This window comes from Corvus cornix, chromosome 2 (assembly GCF_000738735.6).
Source record: "Corvus cornix cornix isolate S_Up_H32 chromosome 2, ASM73873v5, whole genome shotgun sequence".
NCBI lineage: Eukaryota > Metazoa > Chordata > Aves > Passeriformes > Corvidae > Corvus > Corvus cornix.
Genome location: NC_046333.1, coordinates 103801572 through 103814641, shown reverse-complemented (window position 1 = coordinate 103814641; position 13070 = coordinate 103801572). Strand labels below are relative to the sequence as shown.

At 42.6% G+C, this 13070-nt stretch overlaps 1 protein-coding gene across 2 annotated transcripts; it reads right to left on the bottom strand.

Annotated features, from left to right (window-relative positions):
• Positions 1-4988: 4988 nt before the first annotated feature.
• ZBTB14 (zinc finger and BTB domain containing 14) lies at positions 4989-10237 on the bottom strand. 2 transcript variants are annotated; one of them, XM_039549136.1, is made up of 3 exons: positions 10197-10237; positions 8731-8800; positions 4989-8319 (listed from the first exon to the last, which is right to left on the bottom strand). In XM_039549136.1, the coding sequence occupies exons 2-3, from the start codon at positions 8731-8733 to the stop codon at positions 6976-6978; spliced, it is 1347 nt and encodes a 448-aa protein (XP_039405070.1). In that variant the 5' UTR covers positions 8734-8800; positions 10197-10237; the 3' UTR covers positions 4989-6975. The 2 variants fall into 2 exon arrangements, with proteins under 2 accessions (XP_039405070.1, XP_010394642.1); XM_010396340.4 differs by lacking the exon at positions 10197-10237 and adding an exon at positions 9091-9767.
• Positions 10238-13070: the final 2833 nt, after the last annotated feature.

The following is a 13070-nucleotide window of genomic DNA, read 5'->3' as shown; positions in this document are numbered from 1 at the left end:
GCCCAGTTATGTTCTGACCTTTAACTCCTCTGAAATACAAAAGGGTAGAGCTGCTCCTTCCTACTTTCCAAATGGACAGTTGAATTTTTTCCCTTATTTGATCCAAGATAAAGAAATCCAGAAACACAAATAGAATACACATATACACATGTTTTTAAAAACTAACTCTTTCCAATACAAGCAGTCAAAGAGATCTTACTGCTTTTCAGGGGTATAAGTTTTCTTGTACAGTGCTGAGAAGTTAAAGATTGAAACCTTACACCACCATTAAAAAGTTTATGTTTCCAAATCCTGGCTTAAGTTCTATTTTATAATTTAAGAGCAAGAATATAGTGACCGTGGTTGTTATAACTCTTACTGGAGAATTTGGATGAATTAGTAACATTTCAAAATCAGTAATAGCTGTAATATAAAAACACACACCATGTAAAAAGAAAACATTCAAATGCTGTTACTTCAAATGGGAAAAAAAATTCTTGTTAAAAACATAGAAAACCATGAGAAATATCAGAGAACAAACCTCATTTCTAGGGAACAACTTTACACTGAAAGAAGGCAACTCTTAACAAGGAATGCCTTCTGAAGCCTCAGCTACACAACTCAAGAATTACATTTAAAACTCATTAATGTCAAGTATCAAGTGGAAATGTAAGAAAACCTACAATTTTTATATTCAGGCCTTTACAGGGATTCATATTTATACATGGAAATAAGTCAAAATCACTCATTTGAAAACTTTAGGTTTTCCACAGAACCCTAAACTTAAAAGGCAGAAAAATAAATTATGATAAAACCAGTCTAGCTGACATCACCTAATGAAATACAGAATCTATCCCTAAACTTTGGAGTTAAATTATTTGCATTGACTAAGAAGAGTGATTTGTTTTTCACCCAGAAAACAATCTAAAACAGATCTAAAACAGATCTAAAATAGATGCAAATAACTATGAAGTGAATATTGTTTACTTCTAATACTTGTAAAATTTAACTTGTTGAAAAAATTTATTTTTTTATCCCTTTGGGATTCCAGTTTTGTCCTTCAATGAATTAAACACCTATTGTCTTTTATTAAGAACTCTTTTCTCCTTAACTTGAGCAATTTGCCACCATTCAAGGCTGTGTAGAACTGTTGGATAAGAGGCAAACAGGATCAGATTAATTTAAACAATAAAAAAAAGAGGAAAAGAAAGCCCCCACCACTTCAACCATCAGATTTCCATTCTCCTGAAAAAGCAGAAATGACACACACAGATCACTCTCTTCACAATCCCACAAGTCTACCAGCAGTGGATGTTGCAAAAATGATGTCTGATGATGTCTGATCCCTTCTGTTGCCTGGCCGCTTCTCACAAACACTGTGCAACCTGTGCTGTGCTTCATCCCCTTGTATTTAATGCAGTGCCAACGTTGGGCAAGTCCTGCTCCATTCCTTCTCCTAACTCCAGCAATGTGCTCTTGCCACTTACTTTGGATCAAACTTAATGAATTGGTTTGACAAGTTAGGTCAATTTAAAACCAACTCACTTAAGCGCTGAATTGCTTTCTTACGTAAGATCACTGCACTGGCTTATTCTAAAGCCACAAAAACCCACTAAATCTGAGGCAAACAAGATGGAGGAAACAGGTGCAAAAGGTAACAGCAAGAAAGGAAAGGAGAAAATGAGATTACCTCTTTTAGCAACAATTTGCCATTTCACTATGGCAGTCACAGCGCAAAGCTGCTGTCTCAGGAGGCAGCTCCACAATGCCTTAAGCTGCTCTATATTGAGGCTGCTCTTCCACTGACCCTAGTGGAAGCTCCACCAGTGGAGTTAGTGGAGCTCCACTATATTCCATTCTCACGTCTGAGCAATTTGCAATGCCACTACAGTGCTTTGTTCCTGTAAGCATTGCTTGCGGTACCCTCTGCCCTGAAAGAAAAAGGATTTTTATTAGTGAAGAATGAAAACTTAGATGCAGGGAAGCTTGGTCTTTAGAATATTTTAAAAGACAAAAATACTCTAAGTTGCTTGCATATACAGATTACTTAAATGTATAAATAGGCCATTGGGAGGAGGTCAGAAAACTGCAAGTGTAAGCACTGTAAGGTTTGGGTGGTTTTGGTGATTGTTTTTAACAGAATGGGTTTACATCAGAAAACACATTTTTCTAAACATAAGAAAAACGTCCATGCTTTGGTGGAAAAAGCCAAAAAGAGCTCTCATGTTTTAGTGATTTCATAAAGATGATCTATATTCAATGCACCATATCTATTAATTTATTCTACTTCTGAATGAAAATACAACTTTAAATCTATTCATTGCCTAATATATAGCACATTGTTACTGTCTTTTATACTTCTTTAAAATGGCTCAGTATTATCAAAAAGAAAATACATTTGGAATTTCGATTAAGTAAGAATTGGAATTTCTTGTTAGTACCACTCATTTTACAAACTCGTGCTCTCAAACTATAGACTCACCAAAAAAAAAAAAAAAAATCATGGAAGGAATCTGAGATACAGGTATCCAGAAGTTCTGCTTTGGCCATGGTTTTTGATACCCATATACCAAACAAGTCAGATGTAGTACATCTTTATTCATATGGTCCACAAGTTTTTCAGGTTTACCTATAAAAAATTAGATGCTTAGCTACTGAATAGTAAAAATACCAGTAAATTCAAAAATATGTATTAACCAGATTCAAAAATGTTTCTGTTTTAAAGAGTTGCATTGCTGTTCATATTGGAACCACTGAAGTTCACCAAATTTCAGAGTTCTGTAAATATCTAAATGAGCAGGGCATGTAAATAAAAATAATATGGAAGGATAGTGGAGAGAAAAACACTGCAGAACATATCAATACTGCATAAATCACTATTTTTAGCTATTCTGTTATTTCAGATTTCTTTCACTACATTTAAAAATACTTCCTGAGAATAGGTGTCTCAACTCTTATGACACATATTTAACAAATCTATTAATGGAAATCCTCCATCTGTTCTGAAATGAGTAAGAATGTTACTATAATCGTTTTAGATCTATATGAAGACAAATGACAGACCAACTGCTGTAATGGAATTTTTAATGAAATGTGCACATTTCTGGCTGACTGGGCACACTACTGTGATCTAAGGACTAACTGAAAAAGATGACAATTCCTTAGATCTGTCTGTACCTTCCAGGCAGAATTATCCTGTTCTGTACCTATCTGTAAATGTTTACATTCAGAAAAGGCATCTGTTCCAAGAAGTAGATGTAGTCTCTTTTATAGTAGTCTCTTTTATAAATGCTTTGTCTCCTCTATAACACTAGAAATGTCTGTCTTAATAAAAGATAATATGCCCCTAAAAATATACTCCAGCCTTAGGGTAGACTTTCTGATACTATCTGATATTTTATTCTGTATTTCACACAACTCTATTAAAGTATCCTTACTTAATGGGATTATAAAAGTAATCTCTGTATTAGAAAGCTGAGGCCAGATCTTCAAAAGAACTCCAGTTTGGCTACCTAAACAGCAAGATTTTGAGAAGTATTTAGTATTCTGTAGCTTACAGGAACAAATAGAAGCTGACCTCCAGCTTTTGCTACTGAAGCAAGCATGAGGAATTCCTTTTCACAAAACAACCTTTAAAACTCTAATCACCAGGTCTAAACCTTTCTAAAAAATCAAAGCAGAAAAATAAAACCACAAGTACTGACTCAATTGTGAGTTGCTTAATTTTCTAATATTTTTTTAAATATTGGTAAGAATAGTGTGTAAAAGAAGGGTTGGGGAGTGGAGAATGGCTGAAAGGTATTCTTTGCCGAACTTTTAGTTTCCAAACTGAGTTGTGCCAAATAATCAGCAGCATACCCATGGCTAACACAATTAGGATGAGAAATTAAGCACAGTTTAATATGTGTTATTTTTGCTCCTTTTTCTCTTAAAAAAATCCAAACAAAAAAACCTGCTAAGGAATGTTAGATTAGTCTGGCCCCAATAGAGCCAACAGCAAAATTTCCATTAATTGGACAGAATCTCACCCACTGTCTCAAACTCTAAAAGAAGTTGCCATCCTTGTCAAAGCAAAACTAAAAACTTCCCCGTTCCTCAATCAACAGAGCTCACAGCTTACAGTTTATCATCCTGGAAAATCTCATTGGCTTGGAGCTGACTCACACCTGCTTTTGTACATGGTGTCTTTTGGCACAGACAGGAGAGAGATGGGAGCAGTAGTGTCGTAAGATGCAGACAGATTTACCTGAACTTCACAGACACACCCCCACAATATACAGGCTAACATTCCTTCAGAATACACAGATTTGTTTAGAACACATTAACAAGAACATGCATACAGTTAAGGACACCTCCATGCCTCCGCACTTGTAAATTTTACAGCTATAAGCTGTAACAATAGCAGAGTTTACTCTGATGTAACACAGAACGTTATCACCCTTTCAGCTGTGAGTCTTCTAATGCAAGCCTGCCTTTCTATAACAATTTCAGATTCACAGCCTGACTACTTGTGCTAAAAAGTCAGGGACAATTTTCTTTAACTGTAATACCTGAGTTCTGTCTTTCCACTCAAGCGTCCACAGTCCCAGTGAGCTCCATCTTAATTTATTACTTTCAAAAAAAAAAAAAAAAAAAATCCCAATGAGGCTCTTCTTGAGAGGTTATTTAGCTTATCCCTCAACTTCAAAGCAGAATTAACCATATTTAAACCACTCCTAATAGATGTTTGTCTAACCCATTCTTGAATGTCACCACTAGTGGAGATTGCAGTACCTCCCCAGGCATTCTGTTTTAGTAATTCATTATTAAGTCCTTTAAACGTTTGGGGTTTTTTTTCCTAACATAATTGTTTACTGCTCTAATTTAAGCTCGTGGCTCCTTGCACTCTTCATAGCAGACCTTGAGAAAATTTACTTTCTTCACGTTTTACACTTCTGAACCCTTTTCACAACAGATCTGTTTTGTACAGTCTTACCAACCCCAATTTACCTAGGAAGAAGTGCACACAATTTCAGATAAGAAAACATAGCAAGACTAATATATTTAGAAAAAAAAACCCAGTAGATCCTATTTTGGACCTACTATCTTTATATCTATGATCATATACAGTAAAACATTTTAACAATGGTCATTTTTCATGTTCCTCAAGAGAACCAATAAAATGCAATGAATACACATCCTCTGATGTTACACAGGTACAAAATGTATAGTTTGTTTACAAACTAATATTACTGAATGTAAAATGAAGCAACATTTTAAAAAAATATATTGGTAAAGGTCCAAAGTTTACATTTTCTAAAATATTAAGGTCATGTTTTATTTACAGACCAGCGTTCGAACAATTACTGGCATTTTAAGATAACTGCTTAACCTGATGAATACATGAATAAAATGAAGCTGTAAAAAAACCTCAACCAAATAAAAACCCCTCAATAATCGAAGTTCCATGTAACAGTTCCAAAAACACTATTTTAAATTCCTATTTAGAAAAGCAAGATGTGATATACCACACAGTAACTTACCAGAAACTGGTCTAACACTTTGATATGCTATAGGTATCGCAAGTGACCAATGTTACCAACCATGTGCCCAAGAGTGTGGTTTTTTGCCCATTACAACTTCAAATGAAGTCTTCACAACAGTTGTAGTATTTACAAATTCAAAATAAAGGCTCAATATAGCTTTGGGTTACATTGCCACTATTATTGTGTCTTCTCTTGATGACTACTTGTGGCAGACTGCAATCCAAAGACCACTTATTTTGTTGACTCTGTGAGTTAACTATTAAGTTATCAGCATGTACCCCAGCTGATCTTAAAAAAAATACACTAAGCAACTGACTAATAGTGAACACTCACTCAGGATCGATTATGACAGAACTCACTCACTGAAGTCTGCCTCTTTACAAGAGGTGGTGTGTCAGAAGGTGGAAGCTTTTAAACCTGAACAGGGCCTATGAGCTGGTATGACCATGACACAAACCCCAGCTGAGCCCTGCACGCAGGTATGTGACACCCGTGGCTGCAGCTTTGGGAGTCTGGCAGTGACACCTGGTCACCTGCTGATGCAGCTACTCCTCTGCCTTCATTGTGCTAGGTTAGGTGACCTGAAAGCTGCATAATAAAAAAACAGTCTCAGGCTGTATTAGGTTTTACTGATTTCTACTGGGTTTGAGTAAGGAGCACGTCTCCTCCATGCTGCACCCTTTTTCCTTTGTGGCCCGGTCCCATCTCTGGGGCCCTGAATAAAAGTGAACAAAAAAACAAATGAGGCAGACTTTTTTGCCCACAGAAGGGATTGGTGAATGCCATGACACTTCTACTTTGCCAACCAGAATCACTGTGAATAATGCAGTTTTTTCAAGAACATAAGTATTTAGTTAAAACTTGCCACCTTTATAAAAATAAGAGGATATCTGAGGTAATGGAATAAGAAGCAATTTCATTTTGATCACCATCCTCCTTTACACTCTGTTGTACCAACCTACATTAGGTGAAAAAAGGAGGAATTAAAAAGCTTAGGAAATCAATGTCTGCTTCTCAAAAAATTGCAGGTAGAACACCTCAGAATTATGAAAACCAAATCCTTTCTTTCCATGTTTGTGATTTTTGAGATCTCAGCGTTTTCAAACATAACTCACTGATTCTCGCTGATTGCAATTTTTACATTGTATTCAGTATTCCATACTGGATGAAGCAAAGTATCAGCCAGTGATGATCCCTGTTTTGTAGAGAACTTGATCACATTCTCGAATTAAAGCAGTTATTAGTGCATTATACTGCTAATGACAACAAAACTGTTTCACATTCTAAGAATATCCATCTCTGAAATGTTTTAAAATACCTAACCAAGCAATGCTATATATTCCTATGTAACATTCAAATCCTCTAAAAATATGCTTTCTTGAAAAGATTCTCAGTCTAAATGTATACCAACAATAGATTTTGTTCCATTTCATTTCTTATATTATTTCTGATAAAGTTCCTGCTTTAGTTTTTAACTACAGGCTATAGTTTCTAATTGCTGCTCTGCTTCAGCAGCCATGGCTGCTGCCTGCAACTGTTCTGTTTCACTCTGGATGGAATTGGCTGCTGTAACTTGCTTTCTTTCACTGTGCATATTGTTCTCATGCCTTTTTAGGTCAGATGCCTTAGCAAATGCTTTAGTGCAGGAACTGCAGACAAAAGGTTTCTCTCCTCGGTGCCTTCTTTCATGGTCTTTGAGGTGGGACTTGTGCTTGAAAGCTTTATCACACATGTGGCATGCAAATGGCCTCTCATTACTGTGAACTCTTTCATGCTTTTTTAGATCTGGTGCACGAATAAAAGACTTCCCACACACCTCACAACTGTAAGGCTTGTAACCTGTGTGTATTTTCAAGTGTTCTTTCAAATGAGCTTGCGTGGTAAAGCCCTTTGTACACATTTCACAAACAAATGGTCTGTCTGCAGTGTGTAGTTTTTCATGTTTTCTCAAACGCGCTTCATCAGAAAAGGTCTTGCCACAAGCCTGACATACAATGTGTTCCCTGTGACCATAAAGCAAGTACTCAAACTTCATATCCCCAGCTGCTGTGGTCCAGCCTGGTGTCTGTTCATCTTTCACTTCACTTATGCCATCATTAAATGTGAGTGCCTGAGGAGTCTGAGATCCTAAGTCTTTAGATTCCGTTGTTTCCATAGGCTCTACTTCTTGGCCATAGCAGTTTACTTTTCGAACTTCTTCACTTCCCAACTCTTTCAGAATTGCCTCTTGCACTCTCAGGGTAGTGGTTGGTGACTTACCATCTTCCTGACTTGGGGGAGTGCCTTCCACTGTCACATCTGATGGACTGTCATCATGATCTCCAATCTCTTCCACCTCATCATCTTGGGTGTCACTGGGTTCCCCCATAGAACGGTTCATTTTTAGACAGTACTTGCTCTTGGACTGTGTGTTTTCTTCAGGACTAGATACATCACGTTTTTGAGAGCAGAGTTTATCAAGAAACCGAATACCGAGGATCTGGCCTGAAGACATCATCAGGTTGACATCCTCTTTTTTAACAGAAATCTTTGCAGTATACATGTAATTGAGAACTTCCTCAAAAATATCAGAACGAAGAAAATCTATTTCTATTACTGATGAACTATCAACTTCAAGTTTTTTGAAAAGTTTTTTGAAGTAGGTACTGCAGGCAGCAAGCACGCACCTATGGGCTCTGAACTTAACATCTTCAACCACAATAGCGATGTCACAAAATTCTCCTTCCAAACGTTGTTCATTCAGTGTTTTCAGGAACACAGTTTTGTGATCGTCGTCATTATATTTAATGGTTTCAGACATACTGATGAAAAACTCCTGTAAATTAACAGAGAAGTTCTATAATTATAAAGCAGTCTAAATCACAAAATCCCAACAGATTAAGTCATTTACATAATTAAAACAAACAAACAATTTTTTTTTGCATAAAATGACCATAAAAAGCCTTTTAGACTCTAAAAGCATTACTGTCAAGCTGATTTTAAAATTGCGAATGCATAAAGGTCTTTCCCTAGGTTATACACTTTACAATTTTTCAAATCTTTATTGATTCACATATACAAAATTGAAAAGTTTCTCTGTGAAACTGCAATTCTCAGTAAATGTATGATCCAACTCTTAAGTCACTATTATAGCTAAAGGAAATGTTAACACTAAAAAAAGTGTAAGAAATACTGTAAACGTGTCAGCACAACAAACTAAATTTGAACTATCAAATATAAGCCTTACCATGAACAATGCAGGAAGTTTTCTGAGCAAATAATTATTAAATTAATCCTCAGAATTGGCCACCTTCAGCCTGAAAGACAGGAAGATAATAACATTTTAAGAAATTTTAAGATCTATTCCAAAAATTCTTCTAAATTTGGGTGTTAAAACACAGCATTTTCAATTATTTGAAGTAAGATAAAATACACTCTTAAAATACCCAGTTATATATACTACAGACAACTGCATAAACCCTGTGTGTTTGCTTTTCTCTGGCTACTGCACTTCGCTGGTTCCACTTTCCTGCTACTTAACTTTGCACTAAATCTAAAGATCTGAAAAGCCTCCCCAGGAACCATCCTAGTTAACGCAGTAACCAACCTATCAAGGTGATCAGTCTTCTGCTGAACCAGAGAGCTGAGCAAGCCTAGCAGAGGGTCTGGCAAGCAGACCTAGCATCTCAAAGGACAGCAGACCAGGGACAGGGGTGGGCGCTCATCCAGGACCAGGGAAAGAGACAAGAAGTGTACCAGATTTCCAAACTATGGAGATACCAGAAAACAGGATAATGCAACACACACAATTCTAGTTATTCAGTCCCAACAGACATCTCATTGTGCAGAAGAGGGAAACACAGCGGAGAGGAGGGAAATTTAAATATGTGGTTTGGAACAAATCTTGTGCCACCTGGCACAGATCTGCTGGGCATTTCTTCCCTAAATTCCAGTTTATCTGTAACCATATATGAAACAGAAGCAGATGACAGGTATGATGACAGGTTTGCAACTACCACTCTTGGCGCTTTGTGTTTCACACGGTATGGGAACACCTGGCTCCCTACGAATACCTCTGCAGGTTTGGCATCTCCGCTAAAGTGTCCCTGGCTACACAGAAAAATTAAAAAAAAAAATTTTTAAAAAGGTAAAAAAAGGACCGCCAAAATTATTTTCTTAGTTCTAAATAATCGAATTTTAAGATATCCAGATAGTAGGTTGTTGGGGAAGATGAAACAGGAAAGCCTTATAAATATGATTGCCTGACAAAAGATTTTGGGAATATGAAAACTACAGGCGACATCGAAATGAAAGCCACTTTTGAAATACCAAGTCTTAGTTACTGAACAACTGGAAAACAATGGTATGGCCAACTGAAGGTAATCCCCTCTTGATTGAACAATACCCTCTGCTTGCAGGCAGGTCCAAGGGTCAGAGCAGACCCTACTAGCTCAGCAGAAGGGGTCCAAAGAGTAGTTTTTAGAAAGTTAAGATGTAACACTCTATGGTAATATAAGAACTCTTATAGGCTGTATGTAAATGCTATAGGATTTGTATCTTGTATTAGATTGGTTAGTGACAATTAGAATATTCAGTACAGAAGATGATTTATTGTATTGTAACCAGGACTTCAGACACTCTTACTCACACTCTTACTACACTCTCTCTCACTTCTTCACTCTCATTCTTCTCTCTCTCTCTTTCTTTACTTACCCGCTCACTCTCTTGCTCTCCTGGGCCTGCTCAGAGCTGCAGCTGGCAGCTCTAAGCAGTGCCCCTATACCCACGCCCTTTGCAATAAACCGCATGTTCCAACATCTGACTTCAGAGATCTCTCATCTCCGTCCGTCCTGACCGTCCGAACCACCAAAGCTCTTGCAGTAGGTCTGTAAATATTTGAAATATACAAAAGGAAACAAAACGAGAAAGCAATATCTTATCTATTTCTGGGCTGTCTGGGTCTGCTGGCCCAGGAAAATGTATCAGTCGAGCATTGAACATGGTAGGTCACACAGCTATTTCAACGCGATCTTTTTAGAATCTTTTCCAAGATGGGAAAAATGCTTTCTTTTTAAGCAAGCAGCAAGATGTCACTGCTAATAATCTAGCAGCAACTGCACCGTCCTGTTAAACAGTATGCAATTCTGCTGCAATTCTGTCGACACTGAGAAATAATTATAGAAGTAATTGGCTGAAAACAGGGCTGCAGAGTACACAGGGGTGTGTGACTGCCAAAGAACAACGTTAGTCCTTTGCGAATGGGGCAGAGCGGGCACTTGCCCACAGCATTTCCAGCTCTGATTTAAGAGAGCTCTGGTTACGTATTCCACTGGGCAATTCTGATTCATTCCTCCACGCACTTTTCACACGGCCGCTATCCCCGCAGGGCGGCGGGGAGGTGTGCGCGGGGCTGTGACTGCTCGGGACGCGTTCGCTGCCTCCCCACGCCGGCTCTCGCGGCGGCCGTGCCCGTGGCCGCGGAGGCGCACGCCCGCTCCACGCACCCGCGGGCGCGGCACAGGCGGGTTCCCGGCGGGGACCAGCCCGGCCCCTGCCGCGCCGCCCGCGCTCCCGGCCCGACGTCGGGGGCGCCCGCGAGCGCCAGGCGGCCGCTCTCCGGAGCGAGCCCGGCGCTCCCGCCCCGCCGCCTCACGGGGCTGCGCGGGGACGGCGGCCCGCTCCGTCCTTCCGTCCGTCCGTCCGTGCCTCCCTCTCTCCCTCCCCCGCTCCAACGGTTCTCGCGCGGCTCCCGCCGCCTGGACGCGGCCGCGCGCCCCTTTGTTGCGGCGGCCACAGCCGCCGCGCGGGACCCGCGCGCCCCAGCGTGCGCATCCGCCACTGGACATCCTCTTCCTCCTCCTCCTCCTCCCCCTCCCGCTGGCCCTCCCCTCGCCCGCGGGAGGCAGGCGCGCGGCGGCGCCGGGGCTGCTGGCGGCGGGCGCGCCCGCGGCAGCGCCATCTCACCCAGCGCGCGCTGCCGGGGCTGTAACGGCGGCGGCGAGCGGGGGAGGGATGGCAGAGGGAGAGGAGGGAGAGGGGGAGAGGGAGGAGAGGGAGGAGAGGGAGGAGGAGGAGGAGGAGGGAGGGGGCGTGCGAGGGAGAGCGCGCGCGCGCGCAGCGCAACGGCGGCCGGGCCGCGGCGCGGGAGGGGTGGGGGGAGGAAGGGGGAAAGGGCTCGCGCTTACCTGCCGCCCGCCCGCGCGCGCGGAGCCGCGCTTCCCGGGGGAGCGCGGGGGGGCTGCCGCTGCCACTGCCGCCGCGCGGAGGGGGACGGGGGGAAGGGACGGAGGGAGGGAGGGAATGGGGGGGAATTTGGGGAGGGGGTTTTGGGGGGGGGGGCCCTGCGCGCGTCTCTCCGGCCGTCACCGCCGCCTCCTGCACGAGCACCCCAGTGCGCGCGCGCGCGCGCACTCGGGGGGGGGCGGGGGGTGCGTGCATGCGCGGTGCGAGCAGAGGGCGCGCCTGTGCCCGGGGAGCGCGGCGGAGGAGGAGGCTGGGGAGGCGGTGAGGGGGGAGCGGGGCCCGCGGCGCGCCGGCCCCCACTGCCCTTCCTCCGCGCGTCCCCCTCTCGGGCGGCTCAGGCCGCGGGGGCGCGCGCGGGCCGCAGCCGTTCCCGCCGCGCCGCGGGCACCCGCCCCGCCCGGCCGCGCCTGCGCCCGCCGCGTGTGCGAGCCCCGGGCGCGGGCACGGCCTCCCCCCGCCAGGCGGCGCACGGCGGCGAGCGCGGCGCGGGCTCGGCCCCGAGCCGGGCGCGGCGGGAGCGGCGCGGCCGTTGGGCGGCGCTCGGGGGCGCGCCCGCGCGTCTCCGCGGAGGGGCGGCGGTGGCGGTGCGGGAGCGATCGTGCTGCTCCGCTCTGTGAGCCCTGCCTGCCGGCGAGAGCGGAACAGCTCTGCCCACCCAAACCCGCCTGCCCTCCCTTTGCAAACACTCGGGAGGCTGAATTTTAAAATGATCGCTAGGAAGGAATAAAAGCTTTTATTGCGCTGTTTATCTCCCACCTCCGGTTTTCTTTCCAAAAAGCATCTCATGAGATGCTACCCTGATGGCACAGCTTTCACTGCAATAATTTGTACATAAATAAAACTTTACAGTGTTTCTGCTAGTGTAAAATGCAGGAGGTCTTCTTGGGAAAAAATAATCTCGGTAAGTACTCGTGTTGGAAAGTACAGCGAATTAAAGAAGTCACTGGACTAGTGGAGTCATCTCCTGATTTGATTGACTTTTTCAATGGGGTTGATAATTCCTTCCCCTTCCTGAGCCTTTTCTGAGAGGTTTCTGTGTAATGCACTGACATATGTAGTGAATTTTGCTCCAGCTGTATCACTTCGTGTTGCTGTTTTTTTAATTAATTTTTTTCCACCACCCCCCCCCTCCCCGCCCCCATTAGATATAATGAAATTAAGTGCCTATTTTGCCTGGGCAGTCAAAACTTCCAGGTTTGTTTTTGTAGTAACATCAGTGATTTGCATTCAGAAGGCAGAATTAAATAAATAAGACAAAGAGTGTTGCGTTCAACCTGAAAGGGGGAATTTGGGTTGCATACACAGAAGACATTCTTCATTGTGAGGGTGGTGAGGTACTGGAAC